Source organism: Gadus chalcogrammus, chromosome 3 (genome assembly GCF_026213295.1).
Source record: "Gadus chalcogrammus isolate NIFS_2021 chromosome 3, NIFS_Gcha_1.0, whole genome shotgun sequence".
Classification (NCBI taxonomy): Eukaryota; Metazoa; Chordata; class Actinopteri; order Gadiformes; family Gadidae; genus Gadus; species Gadus chalcogrammus.
The window spans coordinates 1,404,206-1,425,391 of NC_079414.1; the positions used below are offsets into that span (position 1 = coordinate 1,404,206).

Consider the following 21,186-nt stretch of genomic DNA (forward strand, 5'->3'; position numbering starts at 1 on the left):
TATTCTTACCCCCCTAAAAGTGGGCCCACACCCCAAACCGTAAAAGGTGCCGACGCGCGAATTGCATGACTAGATCCAGATCTCTTCGGACTACGCAGACGACCAAATCCAGACACGCCGGCCACTAGGTGGCGCTATACCAAGGAATACGCGTTTGGGGCTATAACTCCCACACCGAACCACCCAGAGTCCAATAACTTATACACACAGATGCACTGGAGTCTGCTGCATCTTTTGGCCTAGGCCACGCCCATTTGCGGCTATGAATATTTTTCGCTAAATCGCGAAAACCGCAAAACTGTTTTTTCCCTACTCCTCCCACATTTCTTGACCAATCGACACCAAACTTTGCACACGACATCTTCAGACGCACACGCATAGAAATCTTAGACAGTTTTTTGATCCGACCTTCGACGACGAAACGGTAGAGTTTTGAATATTGGTTTATTAGCTAAATTAGACGTGGAAAATTAAAAATCCAAAAAACTCCAAAATTAGGCATCGGATCGAGTCCAAATTCTACACACATGTTGGTGCTAACCTTAATAACGTTCGATAAAAATTTCGGAAAATTCCGCCATTAGGGGGCGCAATAAACGAGGAAATTGTATATCTTCTACAAAATTTCGCCGCGAAAACGCTACACTGACTTCTCGCTACTCCTACCACAGTCAAATCCTTTGTATCCACAGGTTCAGGGTAGCGTTTTGAACACATGCTTCGCGTTGTGCCGGCGAAATGCACATTTCTTGTCGCGTTGTGCCGGCGAAATGCACACTTCTTGGACCCCTGCATAACTGCTTGCAGTTCTAGTTTTCTTTGATCTGCACGAGATTTACAATTAGTTGTCACACTCTTCCTCCCATAAAAGTTGATTATGCAGATTCTCACAATTTTCGACTTGGCATGGTCCCCAAGCAGGCATTCATGGCAGTCCGTATCATCTGCAACTACACCGTTGTGTTCGGCAGGCAGTTGTGCAATTACAATGGACCATATGCGAGAGGCTTTCTGGGGCAGCTGTTTTGTTGGTCATAATTGGCCCAAAGTGATTGTCCTCCAATTTCCATCCCCAATCCCATGGATTCATGTCACTCTCCATTTCGGTCCATACCATGATCTGGTAATAAACTCTTTGGCAGTGTTATTTAGTCGAATGCTCTGTAGGAGGGAGATGTTGACACAAATTATGTGGCAGACACAATTTTCTTGCTAAGAAGTTTGTAGCGCAAAGATGCAAGTGAATCTGTATTCTTGCCACCAAACATAACTGCCATCACCTTTCTCCCAAGGTCCTCTATGACATTCTTTGCTTGATTAGGGAGCAGAAACCCATTCGCACAGGTCTGGATGGTTGATTCACCCTTAACAAGTTTCTGGAACGCTGACTTTTTGCCCACACCGAAAATGCGTGAAGTTGTGTCACATCCTGTGAAAGCATGAATAAACAGTAACTGAGAACACAAGTCTCTACCCAGGACTTGTTTCATCTCGCTGATATCATCCACTTTAGGCACTTTGGATTTGTCTGAACGAAAATAGAGGCCTCTATTGTTTGTCTCAGCATAGAAGAGAAGAATGAGCAAGTCGGTATCTTCCCCTATCAAGGTTGTGGGCTGATGTCATGACGCCCTGATCGCAACCTTGACAATGTCTACATCAGCATCCCCTGGTGCATTTATAACAGTGCAGCCCTTCTTCTCCAGTTCCTCAGACACAAGCTTAATAAGCCCTTGTTTGTTAACAGATACGGAGAGAAAGTCATCCTTTCTTCCCACAAACTCAGTTTGTGCAGTGAAGTTAATGACTGGGTGGGTGTTTTGCCCACGTCGCTGGTGAGTATTGTCTTTGATGGAAGCACTGTCACTATAACCATCAAACACTACAGCTGCTTTACCATAACGACTTTACATGGTTTATGGTAAAGTCAGCATAGGACGGTGCAATGGCACCATAACTGTCACCCCTTTTCCATGATAAGTGATGAATCAGGGAGCCACCATCAAGGACATACTCTTCAGTTGGTGGGATAAAATCCAGTGTAGTTTTGCTTGATTCCTTGCTTGACAGTTCAGCCAATGCTTGTGCTATTTGGGATTTGTCAGCTTTCCGGAATATGTCTTTGGCTTCAAACACGGCTGCGGGGAATGTGCTTAGCTCATAGGTCATTACATCTTCCAGTGAAAGTTCTCCGGTTTTGGACATAATAAGAAATCGCTGGAACAAAAGAGTAGGATCAATGGCTCGATCTTTGTCAACTTTGATGTAAATTCATCTGCCAGGGTTTTTGCCCGGTCTTTCCATTTAAATTAGATCCCAAAAATTGGTTTTTCAACCATTTTCTCAATGATCTCATTCCCAACGGTCTGAAACTCATGAACATTCACGTCTTCTTTGGCGACTACACCAGTCACAATGTTTGTCAGAGATGGGTCTAGGGAGAATGGTTTGAAAGTGCTAAGTTTGTCCTTGATCTTTCCCAGATCCGACACTACTAGGTCATTAATACATCTGTCCATCAGCAGATGTGCACGGAAAGCTTGTTGTACTGATTTTCCAGACATCATATGTTGGACTGCATTTGAGCCAGGCTCGGACTGGTAATCTGTGATACCGGGCATTTCCCAGAAGGGCCGGTCCACATTTCGGCGTGCGAGGGCCAGCCCTCCTTCAATCATACCGGCCCCAATACTGATTATACGACCGCCTTACTTACCTGACAATACGGATAAGGAAAGAACCCAAGAAAGAACCTAACGTCAAATTGTTGCAATGGTGCATCCAGTATATATAGCGCTTCCTTGTCATGCACATCTATGTGACGGTTGGTATATGGTATAATTTTCTATTTCTTCAAACTGTAAAATCCTGTTTCTTCAAACTGTACAATCATTGCAACAAACTAAATTAAAATAAAACTAAAATGCTTTCTTTAAACTAAACTACGATTTTCTTCTTTGGCGAATTTATGTTCGAATATTTTGCAAAAATATGTTGCGGTGCACGATGGGATTATACATCTAACAGCGAACGTTAACGGTCCATGGATGCTGCGGATGTTGCTTCGCTTATATTTTAATTTCAGTGGATGGGCTAAAAATCATGGAAAGAGTTGGCAAAAAGAAGAAAGGGGGAGCGGAGAAGATTCGGGACAAAAGGCAGAAATCTCTACAAGCTGAGGCGTCTGGATGTTTTAAAATAGATCGCTTGTTTGCTGTGGCCAGTGCTTCAACCGTTGCTGCTAGTGCCCCCGACGTCCCTGCTGCTACAACCTAACATAATCCATTGCTTGCTAGCAGGACTGTCCGGGTATGTTAAACCGTGTGGATTAATGTGGAATAATTGCAACTTGCAAGAAGCCCCGCGATCAAGACAGCGTCAAGGTAGGCCGTTTGGTTTTTAATTGTGCCCACCGCGACATGTTGAATTCGGCTCACAGGTCTTTCTTAAAGGGGTAGTTCGGAATTTTGGACATAGGGCCTGATTCCGAAGTGAGCATTGGTATTCTATATCACTGGAGACCGTTTTCAACACATTTCATTCAGTCCTTCTAGTTGCAGAGTTCGCTCGTGCTAGGCTAGCGCACGTCAACGGGCAATGCTAGCCTGCTATTAAAAACAGTCTTACCCACTCCACAGTACACCCGAGGTAAATCAATTATAACGCCAGACTATAGATTGAAATGTCTGTGTTGATAGAATAATGTTAGAAATAAAACTAACCTTGCATCGCATGAATCATCGAGGGACTACTTTCTCAGCAGAAGCGGAATTCTATTATGCGCTGGTTAGGTTTGTAACCGAATCACGACAGAAGAACCTAAACAGAGAAGCGTGGGACAGAAGCGCAATTGAACGACTAGGCAACATGATGGTTCAGTGTGCTTTTAGAAATTGTAGAAATAAACGGTACAGATGGGCACCACAAAGTTTCCACCAATTTCCAGTGCGAGATCCAGAAAGGACTCAACTGTGGCTTGTTGCTGCTGGCTTTGACATCAAAACACCGGCTCGTACATGTACGGTTCGTTGGATACAACAAATTCCTCATAATCGTCTTCAAAAGCAGATGCATCGCTAACTCCTCCAAACGTGGCCATATCTTGTTAATTTAATACGCTTGTAGAATTCCTTCGTTCACTGTACTCTACTTTTATTTCTAACATTATTCTATAAACAGACATTTAGATTTATAGTCTGTCGTCGTTATAATTGATTTACCTCGGGTGTACTGTGGAGTGGGTAAGACTGTTTTTAATAGCAGGCTAGCATTGCCCGTTGACGTGCGCTAGCCTAGCACGAGCGAACTCTGCAACTAGAAGGACTGAATGAAATGTGTTAAACTGTCTCCAGTGATATAGAATACCAATGCTCACTTCGGAATCAGGCCCTATGTCCAAAATTCCGAACTACCCCTTTAAGTAGGTTCGCTGAAGTTGGTTCGGCTCATTTGCGCTAAAGGGGGGGGGGGGTCGATCGGTTGGTCCATAAGGGGCCGGTGTAGATGGAAAAATGCCAGGGCCGAAAATCGTTCCCAGTCCGACCCTGATTTGAGCCATAGGCAACTTCCATGATGTTTCTGAGTCCTGAGCCTTCCATCAGTGTTCCAATTGCACCAAGTAGGTTCATGAATGTGTGGAAACATCCAAGCATCAACACAATGCTTTTAAGCTGGCTACTCTCTGGTGCATCCATGATGATCTCTGCAGCTTTCCAGTACAGTGGCTGATCGAATGTGATAATAGGTGGGACATGGTGTTTGATGGCAAGATCACAAATTAAATTTAGCGTAGATAAAATGCATGTCTTGTCCCCAGAGTACAAGTCAATCATAGGCAAGAACACAACAAAGAATTGGCCTGGGTGTTCTTGTCCTTGGTGAATGATATGCATCATTCCCTGCCAACAGGGGTTTCTTGTTTGAAGTTGAGTGAGAGCTCCCACAGTACATCAACTGTCCTATCTCAGTTGACTAATGCCGGGAGTTTTTTTAACACAAAAACAATGTTTTTGCGTACATGTTTTTCAAATCGACTTTGATGATTGGAATTTTATTCTTCTCTAAAAAATCCAGGTTAGTAATTTGACTCCTTGGAATGAAACAATCCTTCTTTCGCCCTGGTGTGAGTGATGCTACAATACCCATTCCGTGGAAAGTCCCCCTGCCATCAATGGTATGAATATTGTGGTCAACGTTGTCACCGGCAAAAAGAAGTGCTATGCCCGGCAAATCTATGTAATCCGGTAACTTATCAGGGGCAATTGAAGCTGCATTCTTTTCAAAACGCAAGACTTCATTATACGATGTACAAAATCCCATCCCATGAAGGGTGTCCAAAAGGAATCTTGACCGATACAAATGGTGTACCTGCACTGCCAAACCAAGTTGTAAGGGAGCTACAACGGCACGTGGCCGGACTGCTTCGACAATTGCCTGACCAATTGCGGCAACCTTTCGGTTTGTCTCCTTACCTGCAAAAAGACAATTTAACAATGTCCGCAAAGTTCCAGGAACAAATGAAAGGGCATAATCAAGCTCAAGCGACTTTGCACTTGGATATTCATTGGTAAGGGATGGGACATTGGACTTGATATCACTTTTAATCAATCGTGCTGCCGTTTCAATGATCACTTGTTTCTGTGATTCCTCGTCCTTTGCTTGGGCATTGAAATAAGATCTCAGTATCTTTGATGTATTTTCCTTCATTGTCACTAAGTCTTGGAAGCCTTCCGTTTCAGCAAAATGTACACTCTCCCCATACTTTTCTTTTAGCTTTGACTTGAGGTAGGACTTTGCAAATGGTTCGCAATCAGTATTTGTCAGAAATTCCTTCATTTTATCATACAAATGTGGAACTGTCAACTGTTCCTCATCATTATTCTCAAGGTAAGAGCAAACTTTCATGAATGTCTGCTCCTGATCTTCGTTTTTGGGCCGGCCAGACTTTCTACGCTTTGCCTCTGGGACATTCTGGAACTGTAGTGGTAGTGGTTTCCCAGTACAGAAATTAACACTACATATCTGATGGTAAATACTGTCCGCAGCATGTAGATCACAGCCATAAAATTAAATTCTGCCTTTCACAGTGAAGGCCCATTCATCTGAGCGATTGTCACAAGACTCAAGAACGGATTCCACAAATGCATCTGTCTTTACATAGCTATAGTCTGCACTCCAATGTGTCACTGACAATGTAGCCCCACAGAATAGACAGTCAGTTTGGCTGTTGAAAGGACTAGTTGCTACTCTGGCACTTCTCTTTGGCGGCTCAACTTTAGTTTTTTGTTGGAATTGAATGTTTTTGGGATTTATGCACTGCTTTCGACATTTTCTTTGTATTTTTTCACCAGCTGAAATTACTATGTCATCCCCTCTTTGCACACTTGCACTTTTTATGGTAAGTCCTTCTGACGGACTTCAACCACAACAGAAGCATCATTTAATTCTTCATGGCAGATTTTGTCTCTCCAGCACTCATGGTCAGGCTACCATTATGCTTTTCCACTAGCTACAAAGACTGTCAACCCCTGCAAGCACACAGACACTGTTAGCACTGTGTTCTAAAAAATCTACAACATGACACTGTGCTTGTCAAGTTCATGTGCATGTGGGGGAGGAGTTATGTTGCTCTCATGGGGTGGGTAGGGGGAGGGGAGCAGTGATTGGTTCATACTGCGAGAAAATGTTTTCTCTCAAGTTCTCGTGCATGTGGGGGAGGAGTTATGCAGCTCTCATGGGGTGGGTAGGGGGAGGGGAGCAGTGATTGGTTCATACTGCGAGAAAATGTTTTCTCTCAAGTTCTCGTGCATGTGGGGGAGGAATTATGCAGCTCTCATGGGGTGGGTAGGGGGAGGGGAGCAGTGATTGGTTCATACTGCAAGAATATGTTTTTTCCCAAGAAGTGAATGAGGTGTACACCCCACCTCAAGTACTGAAAATTGTGACAATTAGTTGTGTTGTTTTTTGAGTATATCTTGAAGCCTTCCCCCACAGTAAAAAGAATAATAAAAATACAATACGGATATTTAGTACATAATTAGTTTATTTAACGGGTGACCATTTAATAGGGTTTTAACAAGATTAACACACAAAATATTGCATTTCCCAATTATCTAATTATATCTCTGCAATTTCAAGGACAAGTTCAATGGATTTCTAGGCCCCAAAAACATAGGGTTAGACACAAAAAGTACTTGTCTAGGATAAATAATGAATTTTCGGCCATCTTGGACGCCATCTTGAAAATAACACCTTTCGAGTGGTCAGATTTTGGTAGACTTTTAGTATGTTATTCAGGTTATCCAATACTACAAAAAACAGTTGAGAAACCTTTTGTTGCAATTTTTTTAGGGTAAGGTGCCTTTTTTTCATATCTTTACCCTCCTACAGGGGCCTGATCAGACCCACAGGCCGTACCAATTGGAGCTGAATGCAGAAGGGATCCGGCAGGGGTCCTAGTTAGTCTGGATGTTTGTTTTGGTAAATGAATGAATACAAATGTATAATAATCAAATGCACTTATGCAGCAATTATAGGATAAATAATTGGGGTCAGGAGGAGTAAAATGTGTTGTTGTGTGGTTGGTTTGGTCCAGTCTGCCTGGTTCTTTCTCCATTAGACTCAGGCCTTTGTGGGCTTCTTCAATGTACATCATTGTGTTTGTGGGTAACTCCACACAACATCAGCTGCTACATCCCAGCCCGAGGCCTGACTTCCTATTCTACTGGCTTCCTACCTACGCAGAATTCCGATACCAGATCCTTCTATCTAGTCATGGAAAAAGGGAATGTAGTAAATTCACCTGCAGTGAAAGATTTTCATTAGAATGTTATATTCTACACATGAAATACATTCACAACCCCCAATCAACTAATTGGACAGAGAGAAGGTGTACTTCAGCCGTAAAAAATGTAAAACCAGCAGACGTACCTGATGGGCCACAGCAGGTCCACAAAGAGCCTGTTGGAAAAGGTTGATCGTTTAGATCAGGGCTGCCCATTGTGAGGCCTGTGGGCCAAATTATACTACACAAACTTGGCCCACATTATATTTGGCCCGCGCCTTGGCCACTGTATAATTTCCAAATTGTATATATGCTTTATCTGACTCACCTACATGAAATTCTCACCTATTAGTCAGCTGGAGCCTGATATTGAGAGACTTTTAAAAACCAAGGACAGGCTTCATGTCTACCTACTTCAGGCAGAATGTGTAGGCCTAAGCCTCCAATGTGTCGCCTTGGAGTATGTTCTGCTCTGTATGATTAATGGGGGCATGTTTTGTGCCATGTTACTTTGTTTATTGCACTAGTTAGTAAGTACAGTACTGTTTTCTACAAACCTTCTTCAGCTGTTCTCAATTCTACTACTATTACTGATGTGTAGTAGAATTTGTGTTTTGTCCCATGGTACTTTGCCTATTGCACTAAATGTCTTTGTATTTGATTTTCATTAGAATGTTATATTCTACACATGAAATACATTCACAACCCCCAATCAACTAATTGGACAGAGAGAAGGTGTACTTCAGCCGTAAAAAATGTAAAACCAGCAGACGTACCTGATGGGCCACAGCAGGTCCACAAAGAGCCTGTTGGAAAAGGTTTATCGTTTAGATCAGGGCTGCCCATTGTGAGGCCTGTGGGCCAAATTATACTACACAAACTTGGCCCACATTATATTTGGCCCGCGCCTTGGCCACTGTATAATTTCCAAATTGTATATATGCTTTATCTGACTCACCTACATGAAATTCTCACCTATTAGTCAGCTGGAGCCTGATATTGAGAGACTTTTAAAAACCAAGGACAGGCTGCATGTCTACCTACTTCAGGCAGAATGTGTAGGCCTAAGCCTCCAATGTGTCGCCTTGGAGTATGTTCTGCTCTGTATGATTAATGGGGGCATGTTTTGTGCCATGTTACTTTGTTTATTGCACTAGTTAGTAAGTACAGTACTGTTTTCTACAAACCTTCTTCAGCTGTTCTCAATTCTACTACTATTACTGATGTGTAGTAGAATTTGTGTTTTGTCCCATGGTACTTTGCCTATTGCACTAAATGTCTTTGTATTTGAAGATATAGGCCTAAGGCTTAGTAATGTTCCATGTCTGTCTTCAAATATTTCATAGTGTTTATTTTGCACACGCTATACACATATTGAACTTAATGTACTGCAAAACATGAACCAGATTTAATTTTGGCCCTCCACTGTGAAGAATTTGGGCACCCCTGGTTTAGATCCACACTGTATGGTTGAACAGTGGTGAATTCACCAAGTTACAGGTTGCTGGCTAATATATTGACACAGTTGAGATTGTGAAAGTTGGTTAGGGATCTTACAGGCAGATTACAGGTGATTAAATGCATGGTTGAGCACATAATCCAGAAAAGAATGACAACATTAGGATTTGATGTTAATGATTAGAATGTTTCTATAAATAGACACACCCAAACAACCAGTAGAAAGACACACTGACAGACAGAAACATGCATATAATAACAGAGATGAATAATCCTCTATATATCTATAAAGAGATATATGAGCCTCTATATAGCTATATAGAGGCTCATATATCTCTTTCACAAAATTATTGGGCGTCATAGCAGTTATGTATACGCTCATTATACAACAGTTAGGAACCAATCAGATCGCTGGATTTAAGCCACCCGTTGTATAAATCTCTATATACAGTAGCTATATAGGGGCTACTATATCTCTATAGCTTTATAGTGATATATGATATATATATGACCCTTATGGAGCTATATAGAGATATATGAGTCTCTATATATCTATAAAGAGATATGAGGCTTTATATAGCTATATAGAGGTATATGAGTCTCTTTGTAGCTATAAAGAGACATATGAGGCACATGATGCATCTCTGTTCGGGGCTTGCACCCTATCACAAATTTAAAGTTATTCTTCAACTTTGAACAAATATGCATGAATGGGCTGACTTTGAACTGAATCAATCATGTCTTCTGATTGGATGATGGCTGCATGGTACCCATATGCCTCCTCCAGACCTGCTGGAGTGGTCATCCTGTTGATCTCCGGACAAGATGGCTCCACTCGCTCTCCTGCTGCTCTGCCAAGTCGCCTTACACACAATAGTGACATCCAAAAAAGGTATAGACCATTGTACTTGAAGTTTTTTACAAAATGTTTCAATTGTTAATTAATATCTAAAGTCTCTCCCTGACTCCGTCTTTTCCAATAAAGGTGAACTGTTAGACTAGTCTTCTCTGGTGAATGATGAATGGCTAACGGGTAGTCTCTATTTGCATCTGTGTGGTATTTTGAAATGTACACATGGTATACAAACTGTGCCCTGACCGTGATTGAATGCTGGAGTCTGTCCCCTTTGATCAGCATGTGGCCGACCGCCCTTGAGCGATGGCATCGATGTGTCCAGTCTGAAGAGTGTGTATGACGTTGGGGAGGAAGTGACCTTAGCGTGTGAACAGGGCTACACACCTTCTACTCCTTCCCCGCACAAGCTGGCCTGCACCCCCACCCAGGAATGGACGGCGACTGACCTAGCGTGCACACGTGAGTTCCCGGCTACGGGCTGAGCTACATGACTTTCACTGACCTATAATGACTCAATGACTCAGCTTTCAACAAGAAAGGTTTTTCAACCTCAAATGATCACTTGAGGCCGGACCCTGAGGTAGGATTATGTAAACGTTTCAAGCTCATTTCAGCCAAAATCAACAACTAAGGTTGAGTGTACATTGGAATTTGCATAGATTTGATTGTAATCTGAATTTCAGGAATGGTTCAAACAGGCAAAACTAAGTATGATGTCATCAGCTGGCTTCTCACTTATTTGTTATGGGGCCAACTGGTAGAACGATACTTACATGTTAGATAGCATTCTGGCTTCTGTCTTATTTGTTATGGGGCCAACTGGTAGAACGATACTTACATGTTAGATAGCATTCTTATACAAAGCTAAACCTTAAACACACCAGCAAACCTGTGTTCACCTATTGTTTTTTAATATATCTCTATATCTATACAGTAATAGAATATATATATTTATATATATATATATATTTGATAAGCATTGAATATATATATATTGACATATATATTCTTAAGAACATTATTTTATATCTGTTTTCACGCATGCAGTTCAGTGTTTGCTACAGTTCCTTCCATTTTCACCTCAATTGTTCTCCTGTTTTCCAGGTAGAACCTGTCCTATCCCCAGGCCTCTGCAGGCTCTTGTGCCAGGGAGAACCCAGGTTCCTTTCAAGACGGTGCTGAACTACACATGTGATGAAGGGTAGGCATTAAAGGTCCAGCGATCAGAATTGAGTAGCAACTAGCGGTGGGGCTGCAAGCAACTGAATATGAAATAATGCTAATTTATCATAATCCCCTTCATCCGCAAACAGCTATTTGTTACACTACTTTACACTGAGATTAAAAGTGAAACTCCAGTATAATTAATAGGATATTTTGGTGAAATGATGGAGCATAAGCCCGTCTTCAGAAGCTATATAAGTTGCGTCCGAGATAGGGTTAATCTTCTGATGAATTCTGATTCTAATGTAACATAATTCATGTTTAAATGGGACTTAATTCTACACACTGAAACCTTAAGATGTACAAAAATCATCAACGGCCCTGGCTGACTTGTGTTTATGCAGATATGTCATGACAGGAGCCAATGAGAGCACATGTTTAGCTGACGGAACCTGGAGCCATCCTCCCCCGCTTTGTAAAGGTATTTGAGGACAGTAGGACCTACTGGAAAATAACTCCTTGCGGTGTGTAGGGTTAGTTGTAGTGTGAAAGGTTAGTTGTATTTATCCTGTGAGGGACAGTAATGGACAGTGTGTGTGTGTGTGTGTGTGTGTGTGTGTGTGTGTGTGTGTGTGTGTGTGTGTGTGTGTGTGTGTGTGTGTGTGTGTGTGTGTGTGTGTGTGTGTGTGTGTGTGGGTTCAGCCCCTCTTAACGTATAGTCTAAAACCACGGGGCGCACAATTACAACATGGCTCACTATACTGCTCCTGCACAACTTTTCTTCTGGCTACACAGTTTCTGATTCCAGGCAATGGAGCGCAGGTCAGGGAAAAGAAAAATCACATTAAATTTTCTGACTTCATCCCAACAGCAGTGAGCTGTGCACTACCAAAGCCGCCCCGAGATGGTAGATTTGTGTTGGACAAGGCGCACACTGCGATCAGCACCATGTACGGGCAGGGTTGGACGTACGAGTGCACCCCACCCAAGGCTCCCAGCTTTGAGAGAGGGGAGTGCTTGGCCGACGGAACCGCAACGGAACCGCCCGTTTGTCGCGGTAAATCTCATTCCCCAACGTGCCTCCTTTATCTAATATCAATTTTACATGGAAAAGGTGGTTGATTCCAGAAAAAAATGTCTTCCCCCCTAACTGTTATACATACAAACGTGGTAAGTCATTTATTTAGGCTGTAGGCTAACCATCTGTAGGCCTACCTTCCCCTTAAAATTAAGGTAAAAAACATCAGAAATTCAACAAGCCATAAACAACCTGCAACATCTTATTTTCTAACCTATTTTACATTCGTTCAACTCTTAAGCTGTTGTAGGTCCAATTTGAGATTTGTAAAGAGAGAGGGTATAAAAGAGCACAATTTTTTAAACTAAACAATCAAATAAATGTTTCCTTCCTGCACCCTCCCTTCCTACATTTGTCCACGATTGAGAAGTGCTGCATTTCACGCACCTGATGATTGACCGATAAGGTGGATCCCAAACCAATTGGTGAAGAGCTACCCTGATTGGACAGACATTAGCCAAGAGCAGTCTTAAAATCAAACTTTGTTTATGGGGCAGGTATTTCACTCCAACCATTGATAACACAGTCGAGATGTGACATCATGTAAAAGTAAGCAGACAGTAGGTACCATCACGATCCTCAAGATCAGACAACTTTCCTGTGTCCCTAACCCAGACTGGGACCCTGATATGGCACCCCTTTTCCCACCTGTTATCCCAGATATCAGCTGTCCCATTCCTGAGGGGATCCCTAATGGCTTCCTCGCCTTCGCAGTCATGAGGACCCATGGCTACAAGGGGACGGTCAGGTACGCCTGCAACGACCACTACGTGCTGGACGGACAGGCAGAGAACCGCTGCACAAACACAGGGAACTGGTCCACTAAGCCTGTCTGCAGGGGTGAGTGATGGCGAACCATTGTAAAGAAACTTTAAAAAAAATATCATCATATTGGCTTCCTTTTACCACCTTTAACATACACACACCCAATGAAAGACCACAGAGAGTCAGAACACAGAGAATGATGTCATTATGAGCGAAAGCGGCAAGTGGAGCCCAGACAGAACTGAACCTCTGCCCTTCAAAGTCAACATCTGAGTGAGGCCCCATCCTTCACTGCAGCTGAACACTCAGTAGACAGGATGTTCCATGGGAAAACCCTTCAACCCAAGTGGACCCTTGTAGAACCTGGGATTCAAAGGGTTACTGCAATCTCAACATGATCCTATCAAACAGTGACAGCATGCTGTCTAAAAATCTCTCTACAGACCCGTGTTCAGCTGATCTTATCAAACACTGACAGTGTGCTGTAATGTCCAAAAATCTCTCTACAGCCCAGTGTGCAGCTGATTTTATCAAACACTGACAGCATGCTGTCCAAATGTCTCTCTACAGCCCGTGTTTAGCTGATCCTATCAAACACTGACAGCATGCTGTCCAAATGTCTCTCTACAGCCCCGTGTTCAGTCAACATCAAGAGAGGGCGCATCTCCTACAACGGCAGGAAGCTTTGGATTGCAGATTTGAAACCTAACAGGGTGCTCCACGGAGAGCGGGTGCTCTTCTACTGCAAGAACAAAGTGCAGAAATGTGGGTACCCAGTCGCCTCTACCTGCAATGATGGTACCCTGACGCTCCCCGAATGCTTTGAGGGTAAGTGCCAATCAGCCAACAGTAGATATCCATGGTCCCCAAGAGTCCTCCCCAAGGGAAAATCTAAGGAATCCTGTTATCTAAAGCATGACACAGGGCTAAGAATGATAGGGCTTCTAATGTACCAGTTCACCATAACCAGTACTGCAGTTCAGATAGCAGCTGCAGCCTCAAATGTCACATTAGTTTTAAGATAGTAGGATCGACCCGATCCTACTACTATCCCACTATCCAGCTGGACCAGGAGATTTGAGCAGCAGCATAACTTAAAACAATTTCCAGGAAGATTTTTTTTTATCTTGGTAAATGCTAGTTTAAATTGAGTTAACTGGGTTATTTTTGTGAACGAAATGTTGAACAGCTAATGCCAATTGAGGAAGTGTTGCATATTAGTTGGTCAGCTTATGCCAATTGAGGAAGCATTGCATATTAGTTGCATATTAGTTTGGAACGGGGGTGAGACTTGCCGTTACTTTTTAAATAATACAACATTGTGTTTTTCCCTTTATTATAATTTAACTGTGGTATAATGCCGGTCAAATCCCTTCCAAAATAAATGTGGTTCCCACAACCTGTTTCACTGTTGCCTGCTTTTAGAACCAGGAAAGCTGGAGTACACCATGAGGTCGAAGACTCTGCCGTCGGAGATCAACGTGTGTGATGCCAATCCTTCTGCTACTCCGAGCTCTGCTGCCCCAGCCTAACAGAGGGCAAGCCCCAGTGGTTACCCCAGGACAAGGGCCAGGGCCATGGGCAACTAGAACGCAATAACAGGGGCTGTTCAATAACAGTTCGGTCTTCTTTTGCTGCCTCTTACTTTAGCATTTTCCTGTTTGCATATATGTACTGCTTGTCAAACTAATTTCATTAAAAGCCATACAAAAAACATCATAAGCTTATATAATTATTAAGTGACTTGGACTAAATAAAGATGACCAATTGAAAGTGTGAAGGAGACAGGGATATAGGGTGTTGATTTGCAGTCAGGGGTAGTTTATTTTTATTAACCAAAAATATCTGCTCAAACCTCAGTCTACCACCCGTCACACTTTTGAACACAGTTTTTTCTTTCTTTTACATCCACTGTTTGATGGCTGATGTCCTCGCTACAATGGATAATCTTCACTGTAACGATCGCGTCGAAAGACCTGTAATTTCCCTGGGGATCTTCGCCTACAGAGGGGTTCCCAGTAGAACCCACGTGCTCACATGAATCCTGGACACAGCAGCGTTGAGTAAGAGGAAGGGGGTATTACCACACACTTCCCTCACTGTTACCAAACACTCGATGAACAGATTAGAAAAACTCAAAAACATGATGCAAGAATAAGATATTTCTAAGCAAATTTCCACTTCGACCAAGAAAATAACAAAAGTTCTGTTTCACTACCACCACACTGAGCAAAGATTACGAAGATGTGCTTTTTGATATCTCTCCTAATTAAATGTATCTGAAAGGACCAACTGATGCAAAAGGCTCAGCCTTCAAACGACACCCCGACTACCTGAATCTGTTAATCTGTAATAAATAATAAATAGTCAAGTAAAAGAGGAACCAAAACACACATATGAAGTATGCATACTGTTTTGTTTTTTTATCGATAAATGCGACCATTCCTCTTTAAAGAGCCAGTGAACCCACAATTTCAGCAGGGATTAAAACACGATGAGATAAAAAAAATGCTCTTTGGGCTGAGAGCTGGTTGGGGAGACGTTGTATATGAATGGCGCCACTCAACGTGACATCACACTGAGAAGCTGAGCCCTCTCTCGCATCATCAACCGCTGCCCATACAGCGTGCCACACAGGGTTCCTGGGGCGTCGTAGAGACCAGTTACACGGTCACAAAGAACTCATGCCTGCATGCAGACTGGAACGTTAACGTAGGGTTTGGGGAGACTATGGAAGATTTTACTCCTGTTTCTCTTAATTATAGCCTTATTTCAGAAACAGTGGTACAATGGCTTGGATTACTATGTTGATGTTGAATTTCATATCAGACATATTACCACGTTCCAAGCAAAAGTTCACTGGCTCTTGAAGGTGAATCTATTTTTTATCTAAAGTCAGTTAAACTGCAGCAAAATGCAGTCTGTCTGCTGTGGTTTAATGCCACAAAAAGCACAGATACAATTGACTCCCCCTCTGCCTGTAAAAAAAAAGGCAGGACCTTCAGAGAAACCGAGAGTAGGGTTGCCAGTAAGCTCATTCAATATTATCAGTTTACCTTTAAACAAAGTCAAACAGGGGCCTGGAGTTCTTGGTCAAGCCAGCAGACATGCGACTCTTACAGGCTCTACTTGTGTTGAGTCCATTTCTATCCATCGTAAAGTCAGAGAATGAAGGTACCGCATTCAAATCTTTCATTTGTAATAATCAAGGGCCTCGAGGGTATGTGTGTGTGTGTGTGTGTGTGTGTGTGTGTGTGTGTGTGTGTGTGTGTGTGTGTGTGTGTGTGTGTGTGTGTGTGTGTGTGTGTGTGTGTGTGTGTGTGTGTGTGTATTAGGTTGTGTGTGTATTAGGTTGTGTGTGTGTGTGTGTGTGTGTGTGTGTGTGTGTGTGTGTGTGTGTGTTTGTGTTTGTGTTTGGCTTTATATTTGTTTCAATATATATTTTCGTACTTTATTTGTCTCCAGTAGTTCCCTTTTCCGCCGTTTGCTTGATATTTAGAGTGGTTGTTTATGTCTTCAAGGTTATCAGTGAATGTATTAAATTGATATGCTGTTGAAAGTTGAGCTAATCTAACTATCTAAGGAAAAGTCTGATCTCTTCAGTGATTCCACTGACATGGTCATATGAAAGGGTCCATGAGTGAAACTAAAAGAGGGAGGAAAACAGAGAGATGCTCTCACCAACAGGCTGTCCCAGACCAGTCCTCACGCCTCACGTGGAGGCCCTGGGGCTGCAGCTGCTATCTCCTCCGGGGACGGAGGCCCGCCTGACCTGTGCCCCGGGCTACACCACCCAGAGCGGCGTGGGGGTCATCATCTGCAGCGTCCGGGGGGCATGGGGCAGAACGGAGTTTGTGTGTCAGCGTGAGTACTTCTGATCAAACAAAATACATTCATCATATAAAAGCAAAAAAGGACTGCTTATTGTAGTAGAAACACGAATCATTGATTCAATCATTAAAAAATGTATACATTTATTCTGATGAGCAGCCTACAAGAAAAAAATATTTTCCAATCTTTAGGATATTTCATAAAACCTAGGAATTATGAACAATCAATCGATTGAAGTGGATGGTTTCAAGTCATCGATTGAAGTGCAAGGTTTCAATTCATCAAAAATAGCTTTGTCCAGTCGAACTTGAGCCAGTACTGGAGCCATCTTCTAGAGCCAGCAGCACTTCCTGTCAAAGTAATCTACCCTTTTTCTCTACTTTAGCAAAGATGTGCCCTGCCATAGATACCCCACCAAATGCAGAGATGCACTTTGAGGACAATTTATACCAGAGTAGAGTCAACTTCACCTGCAATGAGGGGTAAGGGAGATACAGCAGTTCCTCCAACGCTTAGATATCAACCAAGTACTGTCTCTTAACAGGACATTTCAACACTGTGTATAAATATATATATGATGCATTGAATGCACTCACTTGATACTTATTTTTATATATATAATAACACTGAACTTTTAAATATTGTATAGTATCCTGAATTCATTTTGTTCACTTCGTTTTTAAAGTACTTTTTGGGACACATGCTCCAATATTCTAAAACTTGACCAAAATAGGTACTTAAAATAGTCTGTTTTTGCAGTGAATGGTTATGCAATTGTTGTTGGCTTGGTCTGTTCAGGTACAATTTGCATGGAGCCAGCAGTGTTGTGTGCCAAGAAAATGCAGAATGGAGCGCATCAAGTCCAGAGTGCAAAGGTATGAACTCATTTATTTGTGAGTTTGTGTACATTTAAAAACATGCTGTCTAGTTGCGTAATGAGTGAACAAAATGTATCCTCATTTCTCAAACAACAATTTAATCAACAATTAGTAAACTAAATATATATTTATATTTAGGAAAATGTGAATTCTTGCAATTCTTTTACTTCATTCAAAAACAATTGATTGCGCTTGAACATCGTTTTGTCTGTTTTTTCAGTTGTGACTTGTGGTCCACCTCCTATCCCAGATAACGCCAGAATTGTGTACGACATTTGGAGGGCCCCTGGGGGAAAAGCCAAATTTGGTGTGAGAGGGACTTACAAATGTGTGCCTCCTATGGCCCTCATAGGAAACCCAAGAGCAGAATGTACTTCCTCTGGAACCTGGACAGTAGCACCCATGTGTCAAAGTAAGACAATAATGCTACAATGGTACACCATTGTTCCTTCCTCTGCCGCTATTTTTATCAGAACTTGAGAAAATAGTAAGTGTGACGGTTGCTCTTAAGAGAATGCCCTGTGCTGAAGTTATGCATGAATTAGTCTTGGATATCAGATTAGATTAACAATCTAAATTCGGATGGTAGAGGAGCTCAGATCTGGGTGAACAGGGAGTTTCACTGTCATTACTTCATGTTTGTTTCCACCAATCATGTCTCTGAATGCGAGGGTATTTAATCGTCCACTTGGCTTACAGGGAACACAAACACAGCCAGCACTTGTAAACCTTTTTCTAGTGGGAAGACAAGCTATAACATCCTGCTTTGCTTGACCACCTTCCCTTTGATTCAGTGGTAACCTGCCCCAGTCCAGAACCCATCGATCATGGTCACATGTCCTCCCCCACCATGAGCAACTACAAGGACACCATCAAATATGGCTGCACGGGAGACTACATCCTTTCTGGTAACCCATTTGTCCAATGCCTTGAGACAGGACAGTGGTCCCCCAAGCCTGCTTGTGGCGGTAGGTTTACTCAAGGGCCATACCCACTTGGTGTTTGGGAATGTAATCATTTTCTGCCTCTAAGTCCGGAGGTTTACTAATCTACTTACACAGAGAGTTGAGTGGAAATGTTTTACAACATCTAACTTTCAATGGAACTATTGAAAGGTCAATTATGTAACATTTCAGAAATATCAAAAAACGACCCGACTTAGGCTCCGTCCACACGAAATCTTGTGCGTTTCGGCCAACAGTCCAGACGGAGCCGGCAAATCCGGTGCCCGAAACCGCACATTTCTGAAATCTATCAAATCTATCCGGACCTATGCGGTTTTGTGTTAGGATTCGTATAGGCGCCTGAAACGCAAACGATGACGTCAATAGTCCCCCACCAGCTGAGACATCAGAGTTGCGTTGAATTTTTTATTTATGATTTTATTTGTATTCTTTTTGTAGCTTTAAATAAAGCCCCTTGATAAATTTAATTACTAACTGAACATTAAAAAGTATTTTTGCTCAATTTAAAAGGTTGGATCTCCTCGTGACGGAATGTTTGCATACAGCGCGCAGTCTGTATGCAAGCAGGCTTTATGCGCTCAACTTTTTCAGTGGAGAAACAGCGCCTTGAACATCGGCTCCGTGGACGGGGCCTTATACTGTACATATGTTGAGATGTGTTCTTACACACAATGATAAAACCTCAAGGTGACGCTACATTGTGTTGATGGCTTCATATGCCCTTTACCCCCTGACTTCAGGGGAACAGTCATCCGGTTTCAACCCGGTAACACGCGATTTCGTGCTCATGTGCACAACCGTTAATCTATGGAATCGTGTCCCAGAGCACGATTGTTCGACTTTTTTCATGCTACAAAGAAGGAAATGTAAACCAATGCATTCTGCATGGGAGCGTTTCTCCGATGTTTTCGTGCTACACAGAACAACATTTAATGGGAGCGTTTTTTAGACGAGAGAGAGAGAGAGAGTGTGCGCAGACAGTAGCCTACAGTGCAGCCTCAAGTGATATATATGTCAATATTTCAAGATTTTTTTTTTCCTAAAACTGAAACGAACGTGCTCCATAGAACGCGTGTTTTTCAGACAATTAACGTGCTCCAAGGTGCTTCAGAAGGGATAGGCGCAGATAGTACAGTGCACCCTCTAGTTATATATATGTCAATGTTTGCATTTTTGAAGCAAACCTCCTCAAAAACTGAAAATAAATAAATAAATAAAATTACCGTGCTCCACAGAACAAAATGTAAACCAATGCATTCTGAACGGGAGCTTTCTCCGATGTTTTCGTGCTACACAGAACGAAATGTAAAACAATGCATTTTGAATGGGAGCGTTTTTCAGATGAGAGAGAGAGTGTGTGCGCAGACAGTTCTGTGCATCCTCTAGTTATATATATGTCAATATTTCAGATTTTCCTCTAAAACTGAAATGAACGTGCTCCACAGAACGCACGTTTCTCAGACAATTATCGTGCTCAAAAGAAAGAAACGAAAGAGAGAGAGAGAATAGAAGGGGTGTGCGTAGATAGTACAATGCAACCTCTATTTATGTTTGTGTCAAAACAATAAATGCATCAAAGGGGAAATGTAGTGTACTAGGCATTTCCCAGTTTTTTACAGCAGTCCACCTCAAAAACATTTAGTTCTCAAGGCCACGAAAAGTAATCTATTGAATCATGCCCCAGAGCACGATTGTCTGACTTATTTCGTGCTACACAGAACAAATTGTATACATTGCCTTTCAATTGGGATACTTTCTTCGACCACAGAAGGGGTGTGCGCAGATAGTACAGTGCACCCTCTACATATGTATGTGTCAAAACAACAAATGCATCATAGGGTAAATGTAGTGTATTAGGGATACTCTGATTTCCCTGATTTTTACAGCAGACCTCCTCAAAAACCTTTCTTTCTCACACTCACGGAAAGTAATCTATTGAATTGTGTCCCAGAGCACAATTGTCCGACGTTATTCGTACTGCACAGAACGAAATGTAAACCCATGCATTTTGGATTGGAGCATTTCTCAGAATATACACAGGTAGGCATATATATATAAATGTAATATATATAATATATATATATATATATAAATATATAGGCAATGGTTCCTTTCCCTAAAGATGTTTGAAATGAATATGGACGCAGATCTGATATGCTGCCACGAGTGCAAATATTGTGTTTGTCCTTTACCTTAGTAATAAGACATGATAAAAACATTTGGGCGCTACCAAACAGTATTTTATGGATCATATTCATCCTTGTCATAATAATACGAGACTCAATAGGGAGCCAGTGGAGCACCACAAACTGTGACCTACCTAAATGAGACCTATGGCCCAAGTTCAGAATGACTCATTAATTTATTCTGTGCTGTTTGCAGCCTCCCTTTATGTCTGCTTGTTAGGC

The 21,186-nt window shown here is 42.1% G+C and overlaps 1 protein-coding gene across 2 annotated transcripts in view; it reads left to right on the top strand.

The window, feature by feature from the left end:
• Positions 1 to 10,021: 10,021 nt before the first annotated feature.
• The window catches only part of LOC130377507 (beta-2-glycoprotein 1-like), a 45,398-nt gene continuing 34,233 nt past the window's right edge, over positions 10,022 to 21,186 (top strand). Inside the window, exons 1-13 of one of the 2 annotated variants that reach the window (XM_056584660.1) lie at positions 10,022 to 10,133; positions 10,377 to 10,556; positions 11,202 to 11,298; positions 11,666 to 11,742; positions 12,133 to 12,318; positions 13,000 to 13,179; positions 13,735 to 13,932; positions 14,530 to 16,278; positions 16,792 to 16,968; positions 17,321 to 17,417; positions 17,734 to 17,810; positions 18,034 to 18,225; positions 18,608 to 18,781. In XM_056584660.1, the coding sequence (XP_056440635.1) occupies positions 10,067 to 10,133; positions 10,377 to 10,556; positions 11,202 to 11,298; positions 11,666 to 11,742; positions 12,133 to 12,318; positions 13,000 to 13,179; positions 13,735 to 13,932; positions 14,530 to 14,636 (1,092 nt within the window). In that variant the 5' untranslated portion in view covers positions 10,022 to 10,066 and the 3' untranslated portion in view covers positions 14,637 to 16,278; positions 16,792 to 16,968; positions 17,321 to 17,417; ... (1 more) ...; positions 18,034 to 18,225; positions 18,608 to 18,781. The remainder of the gene's footprint in view (positions 10,134 to 10,376; positions 10,557 to 11,201; positions 11,299 to 11,665; positions 11,743 to 12,132; positions 12,319 to 12,999; positions 13,180 to 13,734; positions 13,933 to 14,529; positions 16,279 to 16,791; positions 16,969 to 17,320; positions 17,418 to 17,733; positions 17,811 to 18,033; positions 18,226 to 18,607; positions 18,782 to 21,186) is intronic. The other variant, XM_056584669.1, reaches the window with a different exon arrangement.